The sequence below is a fragment of the Haliaeetus leucocephalus genome, unplaced genomic scaffold (assembly GCF_000737465.1).
Source record: "Haliaeetus leucocephalus isolate CR32 unplaced genomic scaffold, Haliaeetus_leucocephalus-4.0 Scaffold932, whole genome shotgun sequence".
Lineage (NCBI taxonomy): Eukaryota > Metazoa > Chordata > Aves > Accipitriformes > Accipitridae > Haliaeetus > Haliaeetus leucocephalus.
The window spans coordinates 3,888,174-3,903,653 of NW_010973368.1; the positions used below are offsets into that span (position 1 = coordinate 3,888,174).

Genomic DNA, 15,480 nt, shown 5'->3' on the forward strand with positions numbered 1-15,480 from the left:
TAGAAGCTCTCCCTGCAGGGAAAGGGAAGAGACTGGTGGTTGTTTGAGGCTCTTTTCCTTATTGCTCTGGGCTCCCCTTCTAGGACGTTAGCAGAGACGTCCACTCAACGTTCATGAAGCCATCAACGACGATGACTAGCAAAGTGCATAAGCTCAGTTTTCTGCTGGCTCAAGTCAGGTCTTTTCAGAAGACAGTGCTGCCTTCCTCCAGATAATCTAACCAGTCTGATCTGGAGAGAGACCAGAAGGTCCAAGAAGCAGCTCTGCTCCGACCGGCTGCTCAGGAAGGTGGATTTTCAATTACAAAATATATGCTTTTTTATTTTTATTTTATTTTTTATTTATTTTTACTGAACTATCTCAGCACAAATGCAGAGAGTAGGATAAGTAAAGGGAATTGATGCTGTCTTGAGTAGTTCTTGCACATACAATTCTAGACTAGAGGGCGGGGGAAAGGCTGTACAATGTTATCTAGTTTGGGTAAAGGAGTCCCGTGTGTGTGTTGCCCCCCCCCCCACTTGTCATTACTTAAAAAGAATTCCTACTTTTTTTCTGCTCTGAGGCTTACAACTTTGGATGATTTTAGCAGTGGCAAGCATCATGGTGCATGGGACCAAGATAGAAGACAACTGCTCTCCCAAAATCCTGGTGTGAATGGGGCTAACTGGAACACACTTAGCTAAGCTGAGCTGGGGTAAAGACCAGTCTGTTTTGATATACACCAAACTGCTTGTATCCCTCAATTAACAGTGCTGAAGTCAAAGGCAGAAGATGAACTGTAAGGCCAGTCCATCCTCTGCAAGCCCTGAGGCAGCAGGGTTATAATGAGAGGTGCTGGTGGCACTGTGAGTTAATTTGTAACACACGTGTAGAAGGCCCAGGAAATATCAAGGTCGTTTGGCAGTGAACATGATGCCTAGTAGCAGTAAGGTCCTTTCCCTTTGTCAGACACTTCTTTCACCAGATGAATTGTACACTTTTGCTTAAGCTGTTTTTAGTATAAATCTTTTTAGTATAAATACAATTGTAAGAGCTTGCTGCTGGAGGGCGGCGGGTGTTGAGACCAGAGTAAAGGTGGTATAGGTGTCATTTCTATAATGCTAAAAGTCTCCAGAACTGACTGCAGAAAGAACCAGAGGTATGTGTGTGAGGTAACAGGTCTCAGTCAGTCAAAAACTTCACTGGCAGCTCCTTCCGTCTGAGGAGTTGTGCTTGGAAGAAGTCATGACAGACACCCCACTACACGCCCAAATGTGGCCTCCACATGGCTGAGCTCACCTGGGTACTTCTCAAGCTTAACAAACAACCCCAGGTGCTCAAGCAGCTGAAGGTGGGCTGAACCTGGTGTTCTGCGCTAACATGGATGCCTCAGTCAGGGGAGCAGCCAGCTGGGCTTTGGCATTTTGTGCTGCCTTTATGGAGAGCTCTGATGCAGTCAGGTACTGGAGCTTTTCTACATGGCACAGCTGCCTTACACATGCTTGGGCGATTTTACTGTTTTTTTCCTCTTTTTTTTTTTTTTTTTTTTTTATTTCCCTCACCTTTCATTTCCCTCCCTACTTCCCTCCATCTTTTCTGGGATGGTGACTTGTGGCTGTTGTTACAGAGACTCCAAGGCAGCAATCAGATCACGGATTACGGGACTGTACCTTGTAATTCTAACCCCATCAATTCCTATTCCTGCTCACTAGCTCATACACAAAGGTAGGAGAATCGCACTAATCTGCTTCTCTGAACACTAATGGGTGGCACAGGCACCAAGCCAATGGCACTTCTGGAGTGACAGCAATGGCCGTAGCATACCACGAATCTTTCTGGCCTTCTTGGGTCAGAAAGGAGAGGGAAAAGTCTGAGAGGAAAGACAAGACAGCTTTCAAGAACAGAGTGGAGATCCCACTAGACTCATGTCAGATAGGGGCACAGGGATTCAACTAGGTGCAGCAAGGCAAAGTCTGGTGCTGGAGCAGATGAAGAAATGAATTGTCAGTAAGTTATTGGGGAGAGGAGGTGCAGGCATTTGGAGACTCTTCTCTGACGTTACTTTTACAGTCCAGATTCTTGGCTGGAAGTGATACGAGAAGCCCTGTAGAAGAGTTGGCTTTGATCACAGCCAGGACCCATGGCCAACTTCAAGAAGAAAGTTTAAAAACATCTAGCAATAACAGAGTCATTGGGTTGGTGCCTTTTGGTATAAGAATGCCTGAAAATTGTAAAGCTCTGTGCTTGCTGATCTGTGAATCTCAATGGCACTTGGCATTTTCTCAACTGTTGCTCGGGGTGTAATGCTTTATTATAACTCACTGTCCTCTGCTTCGTACTGACTGGCTGATCTGCCAAGTTAACCACACTACCCTTTGCTTTTCAAGGTGTTCATCAAGTGTGTGTATCACTTAGTGCCACAGCCAACAGGACTAACGTGCAAAAGCAGAGTGAGTCTGTTGGGAAAAACAGCCTTAATCCTGCTAAGATTAGAGTGTGTGCTACAGGGAGTGTGAAGCTGCCATGCTTTGATGCAAGTGTGGGGAAGAGTCCCTTGGGCAGGGAAAGATTTGACTCCAGGCTGAGTGCTTCTGAAGCTGTCTCCATGCTGCAGTCTGTGGCAATTTTAGCAAGGTACATGTGTGGTGTTGGTTTGGGACCAAGTAGTTGAGAAGCTGTAGCTGCATGAGCTGGGCAAGCCTACTTGGGGTATACTGGTACGTTTTTGATGGCTGAAGTTTATGTTATCACCTTTGTTAGCAGACCTAGCTTGGTACAATTGCCAGTGTTACCACTGACATCCCAGTTGCAAAATAGACAATGTTAGGCTCAGGCATGTTGCTGTATATGCCCTGTGTCAAAACTGCTTTCATAAAGAAAAAAAGACATGTCATTGTCATAGGAGACTCCCTTCTGAAGGGAACAGAAGGCCCAATATGCAGACTGGACCCACTTAGGAAAGTCTGCTGCTTGCCTGGGGCCCTGGCTAAAGATGTGAAGCGAAAGCTTCCTACCCTGGTATGGCCCTCAGATTATTAGCCATTATTGATTTTTCAGGTAGGCAGCGATGAAGTTGCAACAAGCCAGCAGATCAATTCCTGGCTCCAAGCCTGGTGTCACTGGCAAAATTTGGGGTTTTTGATCGTGGGTGGTTTAGATGACACCAGGCCTGCTGGTAACAGATTGGGTACCCCTGTCTCAAAGGGGGAAAAGGATCTTTGCACAGGAGTTAGCAGGGCTCATTGAAAGAGCTTTAAACTAGATTTGAAGGGGGAAAGGGATAAAACCAGGCTCGCTAGAGATAATCCTGGGGGTGACGTGCCAGTGTTTGAGAGACGGTGTGTTAGCGAGGTCCTTTGCTCAGCTCAGTGGAGGTAGGGGATGGAGATCCATGTGGCAGCAAAGACGCAAGGGTTATGGATGTGTTAGAAACCACGCAAGCACCTGAGAATGGTCACGTAGGAACTGGGGCTTCTCATACTCAAAAGGTGGCAGGATCAATAGCCCAACTGAAGTGTGTCTACACCAATGCACACAGCATGGGCAACAAACAAGGGGAGCTGGAAGCCATTGTGCAGCAGGAAATCTGTGATATAGTTGCCATCACGGAAACATGGTGGGATGACTTGCACAGCTGGTGTGCTGCAATGGATGGCTATAAAGTCTTCAGAAGGGATAGGCAAGGAAGGAGAGGCAGTAGGTAGCCCTGTATGTTAGGGAGTGTTTTGACTGTCTAGAGCTTAATGATGGTGATGATAGGGTTGAGTGTTTATGGGTAAGAATCAGGGGGAAGGCCAACAAGGCAGGTATCATGGTGGGAGTCTGTTATAGACCATGCAACCAGGACGAAGAGGCAGACAAAATATTCTACAAGCAGCTCAGATAAGTCTCACAATCGCTAGCCCTTGTTCTTGTGGGGGACTTAACTTACTAGATGTCTGCTGGAAATACAATACAGCAGAGAGGAAACAGTCTAGGAGATTCCTGGCGTGTGTTGAAGATAACTTCCTGACACAGCTGGTGAGTGAGCCAACTAGGGAAGGCACCCTGCTGGACCTGTTGCTCACTAACAGAGAAGGACTTGTGGGTGATGTGATGGTTGGGGCTGTCTTGGGCATAGTGATCACAAAATGAGAGTTTTTGATTCTTGGAGAAGTAAGGAGGGGGATCAGCAGAACTGCCAGCTTGGACTTCTGGAGGGCCGACTTTGGCCTGTTTAGGAAACTGGTTGACAGAGTCCCTTGGGAGGCAGTCCTGAAGGGCAAAGGAGTCCAGGAAGGCTGGACATTCTTCAAGAAGGAAATCTTAAAGGTGCAGGAGCAGGCCATCCCCATGTGCTGAAAGACAAGCTGGTGGGGAAGAAGGCTTGCCTGGCTGAACAGAGAGCTTTGGCTGGAACTCAGGAAAAAAAAACAAATGGGGAGTTTATCACCTTTGGAAGAAGGGGCAGGCAACTCAAGAGGACTACAAGTATGTTGTGAAGTTATACAGGGAGAAAATTAGAAGGGCCAAAGCCCAATTAGAACTTAGTCTGGCTACTGCTGTAAAAGACAACAAAAAACGTTTCTGTAAATATATCAGCAACAAAAGGAGGGCTAAGGAGAATATTCACCCTTGATTGGATGTGGGGGGAAACAGTGATAAAGGATGAGGAGAAGGCTGAGGTACTTAATGCTGCCTTTGCCTCAATCTTTAACAGTAAGACAAGTTGTTCTCTGGGAACCCAGCCCCCTGAGCTGGAAGACAGGGATGGGGAGCAGAATGAAGGCCCCATAATACAAGGGAAAGTGGTTAGCAACCTGCTACACTGTTTAGGCACACACAGGTCTATGGGGCTGGATGGGATCCACCCAAGGGTACCGAGGAAATTGGCAGAAGTGCTCACCAAGCCTTTCCATCGTTTATCAGCAGTCCTGGCTAACCGGTGAGGTCCCAGTTGACTGGAGGTTAGCAAATGTGACGCCCACCTACAAGAAGGGCCAGAAGGAGGATCCAGGGAACTACAGGCCTGTCAGTCTGACCTTGGTGCCAGGGAAGGTTATGGAGCAGATTGTTTTGAGTGCCATCACATGGCACATACAGGACAACCAGGTTATCAGGCCCAGCCAGCGTTGGTTTATGGAAGGCAGGTCCTGCTTGACTAACCTGATCTTCTATGACAAGGTGATCTGCTTAGTGGATGAGGGAAAGGCTGTGCATGCTGTCTACCTAGACTTTAGTAAAGCCTTTGACACCATCTTCCACAGCATTCTCTTGGAGAAGTTGGATGCTCATGGCTTGGTTGGGTGTACTCTTCGCTGGGTAAAAAACTGCCTGGATGGCTGGGCCCAAAGAGTTGTGGTGAATGGAGTTAAATCCAGTTGGTGGCCAGTCAAAAGTGGTGTTCCCCAGGGCTCAGTATTGGGGCCAGTTCTGCTTAATATCTTTATCAATGATATGAATGAGGGGATTGAGTGCACCCTCAGTAAGTTTGCAGATGACACCAAGTTGGGTGGGAGGGTTGTTCTGCTCGAGGGTAGGAAGGCTCTACAGAGGGATCTGGACAGGCTGGATTGATGGGCTGAGGCCAATTGTATGAGGTTCAACAAGGCCAAATGCCGGGTCCTGCACTTGGGTCACAGCACCCCCATGCAACACTACAGGCTTGGGGAAGAGTGGCTGGAAAGCTGCCCGACGGAAGAAGACCTGGGGGAGTTGTTTGACAGCCGGCTGAATGTGAGCCAGCAGTGTGCCCAGGTGGCAAGAAGGCCAACAACATCTTGGCCTGCACCAGAAATAGTGTGGCCAGCAGGAGCAGGGAAGTGATTGTCCCCCTGTACTCGGCGCTGGTGAGTCTGCACCTCAAATACTGTGTTCAGTTTTGGGCCCCTCACTACAAGAAAGACATTGAGGTGCTGGAGTGTGTCCAAAGAAGAGCAACAGAGCTGGTGAAGGGTCTAGAGCACAAGTCTGATGAGGAGCAGCTGAGGGAACTGGGGTTGTTTAGTCTGGAGGAGAGAAGGCTGAGGGGAGACCTTACTGTTTTCTACAACTACCTGAAAGGAGGTTGTAGCAAGGTGGGTGTTGGTCTCTTCCCAAGTAGCAAGGATAGGATGAGAGGAAATGGCTTCAAGTTGCACCAGGGGAGGATTAGATTGGATATTAGGAAAAATTTCTTCACTGAAGGGGTTGTCAAGCATTGGAACAGGCTGGCCAGGGAAGTGGTTGAGTCATCATCCCTGGAGGTATTTAAAGGATGTGTAGATGTGGTGCTTAGGGACATGGTTTAGTGGTGGACTTGGCAATGCTAGGTTAACAATTGGACTCAATGATCTTAAAGGTCTTTTCCAACCTAAACGATTCTATGATTCTATGGCTGTTGCATGGAGAAGACTGACACTGAGTCACATGTGAGCTTCCAGAGGATGCAGAGCTGTGGAGTTGTGCAGGCCTCACACTTCCCACTGAAACACTATTGGCTGTATAGCCCTTTTGATGACAGTGGGTCTTCCCCTGTCTTGACCCAATGGAGGTGCACTCCCATGGTAGAGGTAGGCAGCTGGCCTATTGTTTTCTCTGGGGGCCCATCATCCAGAGTATTGGCCTAATAAGGTGTGATTCTTCCTGGTGAAGAAATAGAGGTGATCTGATGGAAAACTGCCAAAACCTTTAGCAGGATGTTCAGCTGTTGAGTGGCTTTGGTGCAGAGTAGAACTGTGGAGCAGCCCAATTTCCCAGTGTATTAAGGAACACCCATGGGAAAAACCTACATGCTGATTTTCACAGGGAAAGATTTTCCATTTTCACCTAGTAGTGGCTTCTGGTGATGAAATGGAAAGCCTAGAATCTGGCTGAGCTGTTGACTTTGTAGGAAGAAGAGCAATGTCTAAAGCCATAGTTTCAGTGATGAGAGTCAGCATTTATCAGCCTTGACTCTCTGCCCAGGAATCACAGCCTCTCAACAGCCACCTGTTGGAGCTTTTGGCCACTGTGTCCACACTGCAGGATGTTTTCCCTTCTTCCTGCAGGACCTGCCTTGTGTTCAGAAGCAGTTTGTCTTCTGTCAGTGCCCTTATCTGCTTATGGTTATAATTGAACAGATGTTGCAATTAGTAGAACTTGTAGTGGGAACTAAATTAGCCTAATGGCATTGTGGACACCTTGTCCTCTATTAATAAAGCTGTGGTGTGGTTCCAACAATCCTCCCACTTCTGCCTGCCTCAGTTCCCAGAGTGCCAGCAGGGTTAGCTTTCTGTACCTCAGGACGCTTGTATCAAACACCCATTTTACATGATAATGAGCCTCTTTGTGGGCTGCCTTTGTTGTAAGAGCATCTGAAGCCATTCCAACATTGTGCCTTAAGGTTTCATAGTAGTGTCAGTTGATTCAGCATACACATTATACTCATGTATATGCTGTGTACAGCCTGTGCTCATTGCTCCTCGTTTCCAGCATCCATGCAAACCTTCCCATATTGTTTCTTTGCATTACGAAATAGGCATCTTTGCTGGTTTCCATGGTTTGTTTTGACTCAGGAGTGAATTGCTCAAGAAAAGTCTTAGGCAACATTTCTTTGGAAATACTTTTAAGCTTGTAGGGGTTTTTAAGAAAGCAGCTATCATATAGAGTGCAGGATTCCAAAATGGCAGGACTGTCTTTGTTCAAAATGGGCTTTGCTGGCCCTATTTAAAACTTGCAAGTTTGATTAATGTGTGTTCAGGGTGCTTGAGACTACTTTGTGCCAGTCTTATGTAGTGGTAGATAAATCTAATTTTTGTGTGTGTGTGTGAAGAACCCATTCTTGATAGCAGAGAGAAGGGAGTAAAGTGTTTTCAGACTTTGTCCTGGTTTTGGAATTGTAATAAAATTAAAAACTTTTGTCTGGAGTGTTATGCTACCAGCAGGGCTGAGCACTGATGAGTGCATGATTTTGGATGACCAGTGACCTGCTCTAGCCATAGCCAGGGATTTATTTAAAACAGGACTGAAGTTCTGCTGTGTCCTCAAACCGTGTCGTGGATAAGTCAGGACTCGATCAGGGCCAAGTACCTTTTTTCACTGGATGTTTGCCTGGATACAAAGATGCATCTGATGGATCTCAGGAATACCCAAAAGCATGTTGCTTTTTCCTTCCAAGGCCAGTGTTGATTCAGAGGCTGGCTTAAGGCATTAGGGCAAGCATCCACCCTTGGTAGCTTACTGGAGTCCTTGCAAGCTGTAGCATGCTTACTCTCCAGTGAAATACTGCCAATAAAAAAAAAACCTGCTGGAATTTTGCGTAGTAGGTACAAACGGTGTGTGCCCCATCCCCCGCTTTCCAAACTTCCCAGCTCCATTTCTGTGCTTACTGTGTGGCAAGCAGCCTTCTCCTATCCCAAAGCTATGGGCAGGCCATCTGTGTGCCCTTTTCCAGTACTGTCACTCCCAGCTGTGAGAGCAGCCTTCCTTTCCCAAGGTGGTGGAGCCCTGCAGGCTGGCTGATCTCCTAAACCTCTGTTCCTGTAGCTCCACAGCAGGTGAGTGGTGTTCAGACCCCAGCGGTGCTTGGGGAGCCTGTTCAGAGTTGCCAGAGTGTGGGTGGGGTTTTCCAAGCCTAAATGCAGCTTGCCCCTTACTCCTCCTGCCTCTGGCACTAACATCATGCATCCCCCTACCTCTCCTGCTGGTAGCAGTTCCCTCTGCACTTCCTGGCTTTTCTTTCCAGGCATGTCTTTGAAGCTTTCCTGATCTCACTCCTCTGCTTTGGGGTATTGCTGCTGACCTCTATAAAACCTGTTCACCTGCAGTTTGTGTTAAGAGGTTACTCAAAATGAAACTGTTTCGTATCTCTTGCTTCCATGCTGCCTGGACTCCTCTTGAACTGCACTGGGAATGTGAACCTCTTTCCTGTGCACCTCTGACTCCTGCCTCAGGTGTCAGTCTTGCCCCACAGTGAGTTAACTCAGAGCCCAGACTGTGGGAGACTCCACATTTACCTTTACAAGTCTGCATGGTGCTTTCTGAATCAGTGACAGCTGGGGTGTCTCACTGTAAGCAGTCAGAACTTGAAGAGAGGTATCTGAAATCCCCTGGAAGAAGTTGTCATCTCCGGTTTAATCCTAACACACCCCAGAAAGGCTCAGCAGAGGAGCTCATCAAGCTCCACCCAGGAAGGCTGAACTGGAATTGCAAAAGTTCGTCTGTTTCATGCAGCCCAGGATGGGGTGATAATTGGGCAGCAGTCTTGCTTGTCCTTGCTTTTCCTCTGGGAAATTACTCTACAGGTCCCCCACCTTAAGGGATGAAATTGTAGGGAGGGTTCAAGTAATTGGAATTCCTCTGTAGGATTTATGCAGAAAAAAAATTATGTATGTTTGCCTCTTATTTCTTATGGCTTTTTGAGATATGAGTAATGAACGTTGAAGAAGGCCTTATCTGTACCACTTTGTAGAATTATCCCAGCCATAAGTCCAAGCTGGGGATGGGGAAGAAGTGGGGTAGAGGGTGCCAGCCCTGAATGGGGGGTGGGGATGAAAAGACTTGAAGATGAGCAGAACCAGCAATCTATCTGGGAGCTGAAGAGGCCCTCAGACATGCCAGAGTAAGGACAGAGAGGAGCTAGTTGCTGTGCTGAACCTCCTGAGGGTGCACAAGATGCAGGTTCTCTCTGGTGCTTGCACAGACACTATGCTGCCCCACGGCATGAAGGAGGAGTTCCCAGTTCCTTCCCTCGCCCATGGAACTGGCCCTGCAGCTTCACTGCTTCGAGGCTGATCTTGTGTCACAGTGAAATGTCTTCAGTGACCTGGCTGTGGGACTGATACCTGGGTCTGTACAGCTTCTGTGAAGTAACTGTGGTCTGAGGACTACAGCAAGTAGCTTAAGGGAAGTGGGACCCTTACTCTGCCCTGGTGCCCCTTGTCTGGGCAGTAGAGGGGTCTGGAGAAGGAGGAGAGAACCAAGTGCACTCTGAGGATGGTGATTCTTCTTTGGGCATTTCTGCATACTAGCAGGGAGCTGCGAATTAGCCAGCCTCTGGCCAGCTGGTCTCTCTGAAGCATGGGTCTAGCCACCCAGGAACCTAACCATATTGTTTTTCTCTGTCTGACTTGCAGAAAGCAATGCCAGAAGCCTGCACCGATCCCATAGCTGTGGAATCAAAGCTGTGAAATGGAGGGCTGGCAGAGCTGGGAGATGCAGCCCCCCTCATTCCCATCTTTGCTACCTACATCATCCTCCTGTAACATGCACACCATGGCAGGGGGGGCAGCCTCAGGACAGGAGCCCAGTGAACTGCTTGTGGAGAGTGTGAAATAGGAAAACAAGGAGTTGCTCTCTTCAGTTGTACCTCTGCATCTTGCTGTTTTGGAGACTTCGCTGCTTGGGAGGAAAAGTTGGGAAAACCCACTGCTTCTCCCCCATCCCACCATGTATGCTTGGAAAAGAAAAAGCACACGTGCTGAGAAAAGCCATAGTTCCAGGCTAGCCCTGAGCACATGAGGGTGGCACCCTGCATGTGGCTGTGTCTTCTCTTACAGACAAGGTGTGACATGAAATGCAGAAGCTGGACCACACTTACTCTGTGAGCAGCCCTGGAAGAGCTTTCAGGTGGCCCTCAGCCTGTGATGCTCTGTGTTGTACAGGTGATGGTAGGGGCCCCAGCATATCACCAGCAAATGCAAAGCAGTGCATCTGTCACCGCCAGCTCTGGTTTTATTATGTGGCTGTCCCAGATGAAGCACTCAGTCTGTGGATAAACCTCTGCTCAAAATTCAATGAGGTTGCCCTCATGTTCCTATATACTAGGAGTAAATGAGAGATACCAATATGCCTCCTTCTACCTGGGGGCAAGGACTAGTTCTGCAGCTTATGTTGAAGCTACAGGCTAAGCCCAGCTCATCACTACACTAGCAACAGGAGTCAAACCACAAGCTCCTTGGGCTGAGGACTGTGTCTTCCTCCTTAATGATTATAAAGTGCCTTTTGCATGTTTCAACACTACAAATTTTTTTTTTTGTAAGGTGTTATATTAAGATAACCAGCCAAGGCTGCGTTGTTCTTCACAGCCACAGCGAGAGTATGATGGGAATCCAGATTTGCTCCAGTGTGGAAGCTTCCCACTTTATAATAGAGAACAGGAGAAGAATCCCTCTTAATAGCATTTGTGTCTTATAGACATTGCCCCTCTGTATGCTGCTGCTTATCTTCTAAATGCAAATGTAGATCCTTATATCCCTTCTCCTTCCTTTCTAGCATCCCTCCACTGGTGGAGACATCAAGTGTCCTTATACTCCTTAGATCATGCAGTTATGCATGTATCATTTGGGGGGGGGGGGGGAAAAAAACCACAACCAGGTGGAATGGATAAAAATAGCCCTCTCTAACATACCATTTTTGACAAAACATTTTTTTGGGTGAAATTATACAGTATTTTGACACATTAAAAAACTGAAGTCCTATCTTTAATAGTTTGGGATTGAAAAGCCATTTTAGATCCCCATCCTCAGTAGAAGTTTTTGTATAAAATAAAAACATTTGAAGTGTAAAATGAAACCTGACACATTCATATGAAATGGTTGAAACAGTCTACATCTGGCTCTTTTAACAGCCTGAAATGTTTTGCAGAATGGAAAAATCATCTTTCTGCCCAGTGCTACTGTTGTGCTCTTTTTTTCCCTTCTGTGTTTTTCCTCCCTTTCTTCTGCACATATACTGTCTTCCCAGCTAGGAGATTCTGCTGGTTGCTTCGTGCCTTCTGTGCACTGCCCATCTGCTTTGGGCATTATTTCATCTAGATCTAAGCAACCTGTTCCTGTTTTCTCCATCTTCTGTAGTTATAGCTCACGGCAAAGGTAGCTCACTCCTTGCTCACAGATGCATGCAGCTTGCTGTCACCAGTATGCTGTGGAAGCAAGAACTGAAACAACTCTCTTTGTGCGTGTGTGTGTGTGATGTGAGCAGTCAGACCCAGAACTTTGTGGGAAGGAGTCAGGGAAAGGTGGGTTTGCTGTAAAGAGAGATGATTTATCCTGCAACATACAGTAGAACCTGCTGTTTGCTCTGAGGTTGTACATCCTCTACCTGCTGCTGTGTAGCAGAAAGACAGACATAGCACCATGCAGTTTTCTGTCATTTATTAGAAATGGCCCCTGAGGAACACATGCATGCAAGTTACACAGCAGTGCCAGGGGCAGCACATGTTCTGTCTTTCTGGTCCAAAGTGTTTAGTGGATCCTGGGTAGCTCTACACCTCCTCCCCACAGGTACACTGGGAGAGAAGTCCTTAGTGCAGTGGGCACACCTGGGACATTGTCTGCTATGCTCCAGGGAGGCAATCACCAACTGCCCCCTGCAAGCTTTGACACAAATTCCTCTGGGACTTGGTCTTGGACATCAGTCAGTTGAAATGTTGCCTGGACAAGAAAAAACACTTGGTAGTGAAGAATGATTCTGAGTCCAACATTGATCCACCAGTAGGGCTAGTGTCCTGGAGAAGTTCAGCTGAGCTTTCGTGGAAGTTTGGCAGTGAAGATAGGAGACACCACTGACCTACACAGGGCCCTCAGCTTCAGTTTTTCTTCTTGTTTTGCGACAGTGCTTCTACCTCTAGGTACTGCAGCCCAATCAACATTCCCAAGATGGAGAAGCCTGTGATGGCGATACAGGATGAGTTGTGTAGCAAATGCTGTACAGGAGATGAGACATTCCCTCCCACCGTCCTCTCCCTGCCCTTAGCTCATAGCCCCATGGGGAGTTTTTCTGGGGGGTCATACCTCCAAGGAGAGTTTGTGGGGGGAGGATGCAGAGCTCTACTTACTTGCTACCATGAGGGGTGCCATAACTCCAATTGTCAAGGCTGCAGTGTGGTAAATGAAGACCTCGGAGAGGAAGTGAACAAGGGCCAAAAAGAAGGTGAAGAGCGTGATGTAATAGAGGCTGTTGGAGAGCAGAAAGAAGCAGGTTATCATATAGGCCATAGTATGGGCACAAGCATGGCTGAATAGAAGAGGCAAAGCTGCATGCTGCCCTGTCTGTCCTCACTCTGGCAGCACAGAGGGCACTTGGTCCCTTGCCTAGTGACATGCAAAAGCTCTCTGGGCAACAGCTGAGAGGAGGACGGGGCACTGTTCAATGACGCATTGAAAGTCAAGGGCATTATCTGGCCTGAAGGCAGGTAAAAAGGGGAGAGCAGGGGTAAGGCACCGGTGAAGTGAGAAGCATGTACACACACAAAAAGAGGGTGAGAACTGGATGAGCCAAGAACTAGGGCGACAGGACTTAGGTGATTCCAGGCTACATCACCTGACACATCTTCCCACCTGTGCTCTGCTACCCTCTAGAGGCCACAGCTGTGGAAAGTGAGCAGGTCCAAGAGATGCAAGATAAAATTCCTTCTAAGAAAAAACTGGCTTCATGGTAATTAGCACTGCCGCCACCCCTTAAAACCAGATAATTGAGTCCCTGTACCTCCCTACTACAGATAAGCCTAGGCAATCCAAGGACATGCTACCAGGTGAACAGTGACTTCTGCTGCGGGGCTGGGGGAGGTGGTGACAAAAGAGTGAGTTCTAGCAACCTCCAATGCAGGCTTTGTCTAGCACAGAGCCAGTCAGCCTGCTTGGAAATCCCTCTCAGAAATAATTCTGTTACCACAGGGAGAAACGGCCTGCCTCCCACCACAGCATCAGGATGCACCTCAGGCCTTGTCCTCTGCCCCAGGTAAGAGTGTATGGAAGAAGGCAGCAGGTTAAGACAACTGCAAGGGGCCGCTCAACCTGCCACAGTCTTTAGCTGAGCTGCCACAGGCAAAGTACCGAGGATCAGTCGGACCACAGCATTAGCAATTGCTTAATGTCAACAGAGCAGCAATGCCATCAGAAGATGCTTTCCAAGCTGGAGCTCAGAAATCTGTGACATGAGAAGTTCTCAGATCTACGAATTTCTGCCTGAGCTAAGAAACAGAACTCAAATGCGCAGGCTCTCCCCACAGAGGCAGAAGGGAGAGGGAGCAGCAGTTAACACACAAATTTCACACTGCTATTTAAGCTTTTTCGGGAGAACGCTTTCAACCCTATAGAAAGCTCAGAAACGGCTTTTGACTCCCCACCTCCTCCGCGCTGCCCTCTAAGCTCAGGTTGTGACTAGCAAGCAAACCGAAGGATTTGTCCGGTGCTTCTTTACGTACGTCCTATTGCGGATGTCGATGGCGCAGAGACAGCGGATCACTGATGACAGCAGGGTCCAGACGCCAAAGGTCCGAGCCTGGAGCCCGTTCACTGCGCAAAGAAGGGGGGAGCACATGGAGACCACGCACAGCCCCGCTTGCCACCCCCCCATCCCCGCCGGGGAGGTGCACGCCGGGGCAGCGGGCGGCTCCTGGGCCCGAGAGCCGCCGCTGAGGCGCGGGCCCGAGGAGGCCCCAAGGCCAACGGCTGGAAGGCCACCTCCAGGCCTCGGGGCGGCCGGCGCAGCCCTTACCGAGGCCGGGGCTGGCGGTGTACAGCTTCTCCGAGAGGAAGCTGTGGTCGCGGAAGCTCTGCAGGGTGTTCCCGGCGGCGATGACCGACACCATCACCAGCCAGCTGCGCAGCACGTTCAGGAACCGGCTCATCCTCCCGGCCGGCGCGAAACCTGCCCGCAAGGACCGGGCCGCGCGCACCACCCGGCGTCGCGCCCTCTCACCGGCGCCCCTCCCGCGCCCGGCCCCCTCCTGCTCCCATACTCCGATTGGCCGCGAGCGTGCCGCTCCATCCACACGCCACGCTGACGTGTGGGCCTCCACCGCCAATCGAATCCCTCACCGCCTGGGAGGCGGTCCCGCCCCCCTTGGCCCCGCCCACCATGCAGGTGGAGGCGGGAGGGGCGGCGGCGGGCGGAGAAAAGACCGGGCGAGCGGCCGGACCGTTGCGCCTGCGCACTGGGGCGGGCGGAGGGCGCCTGCGCATTGGGGACGGGGCGGGGCCATCGCCCGTCGGTTGTTGTAGTAACGGGGAAGCGGCGGGAGGGGCCGCGGCTGCTGGGCCGCTGTGTCCGCCCGCCTCTGCCCGCTCCGGTGATGCGGGAGCAGGTATGGGGAGCAGAGGGCTGAGGGGCGGTTGGCTGGCGGCCCCGGGGCGGCAGTCGCGGCCCCTCTGGCGCTCCCCGCCGCTCTTGCCTCTCCTGGGGCTGCCGCAGGCCGCCGGGCCCGGTCGCCGCGGGTTAGGCCGGGCCCTAGCGGCCCCTCCGCTCGCCGCCGGGCCGGAGGGCTGTTCCCGGGCTGGCGGAGGTGTTACAGTGTCCGGCTGACCCCGGGCGGCGGGGGACGCTCGGCGCCGGGGAGAGGCAGGCGTTTCCCGCTGGGCCGGGCCTGGCTAGCCTGGTGCGGTTCCGCGGCCGGAGGCGAGGCAGGGCAGGGCAGGGACGCGCTTCAGCGGTAAGCGCCTGAATGACTCTCACGGGCAGGTGAGGAATGATCTGCTGGAAGGTGATGCTTCTTCCTACACTGCCCTGGCTAGGAGGTGATTTACAGCCTGTAACAAGCTTGTTGATAGTCCTGTGAGAAAT

General features: G+C 49.9%; 3 protein-coding genes across 4 annotated transcripts in view; 2 read left to right on the top strand and 1 right to left on the bottom strand.

Moving 5' to 3' along the window:
* FLVCR2 (feline leukemia virus subgroup C cellular receptor family, member 2) overlaps positions 1–1,708 on the top strand; it is a 33,160-nt gene extending 31,452 nt beyond the window's left edge. Inside the window, exon 10 of the mRNA XM_010584004.1 lies at positions 1,607–1,708. Within this exon, the coding sequence (XP_010582306.1) occupies positions 1,607–1,708 (102 nt within the window). The remainder of the gene's footprint in view (positions 1–1,606) is intronic.
* Positions 1,709–12,054: 10,346 nt separating this feature from the next.
* LOC104841816 (chromosome unknown open reading frame, human C14orf1) lies at positions 12,055–14,607 on the bottom strand. 2 transcript variants are annotated; one of them, XM_010583725.1, is made up of 4 exons: positions 14,416–14,607; positions 14,123–14,213; positions 12,755–12,873; positions 12,055–12,585 (listed from the first exon to the last, which is right to left on the bottom strand). In XM_010583725.1, the coding sequence occupies exons 1-4, from the start codon at positions 14,546–14,548 to the stop codon at positions 12,506–12,508; spliced, it is 423 nt and encodes a 140-aa protein (XP_010582027.1). In that variant the 5' UTR covers positions 14,549–14,607; the 3' UTR covers positions 12,055–12,505. The 2 variants fall into 2 exon arrangements, with proteins under 2 accessions (XP_010582027.1, XP_010582028.1); XM_010583726.1 differs by lacking the exon at positions 12,755–12,873 and having other exon boundaries at positions 12,260–12,585; positions 14,416–14,602.
* Positions 14,608–14,917: 310 nt separating this feature from the next.
* Positions 14,918–15,480, top strand: part of TTLL5 (tubulin tyrosine ligase-like family, member 5) — a 136,273-nt gene continuing 135,710 nt past the window's right edge. Inside the window, exon 1 of the mRNA XM_010583727.1 lies at positions 14,918–15,004. The gene's annotated coding sequence lies outside the window, so the exon portion shown is untranslated. The remainder of the gene's footprint in view (positions 15,005–15,480) is intronic.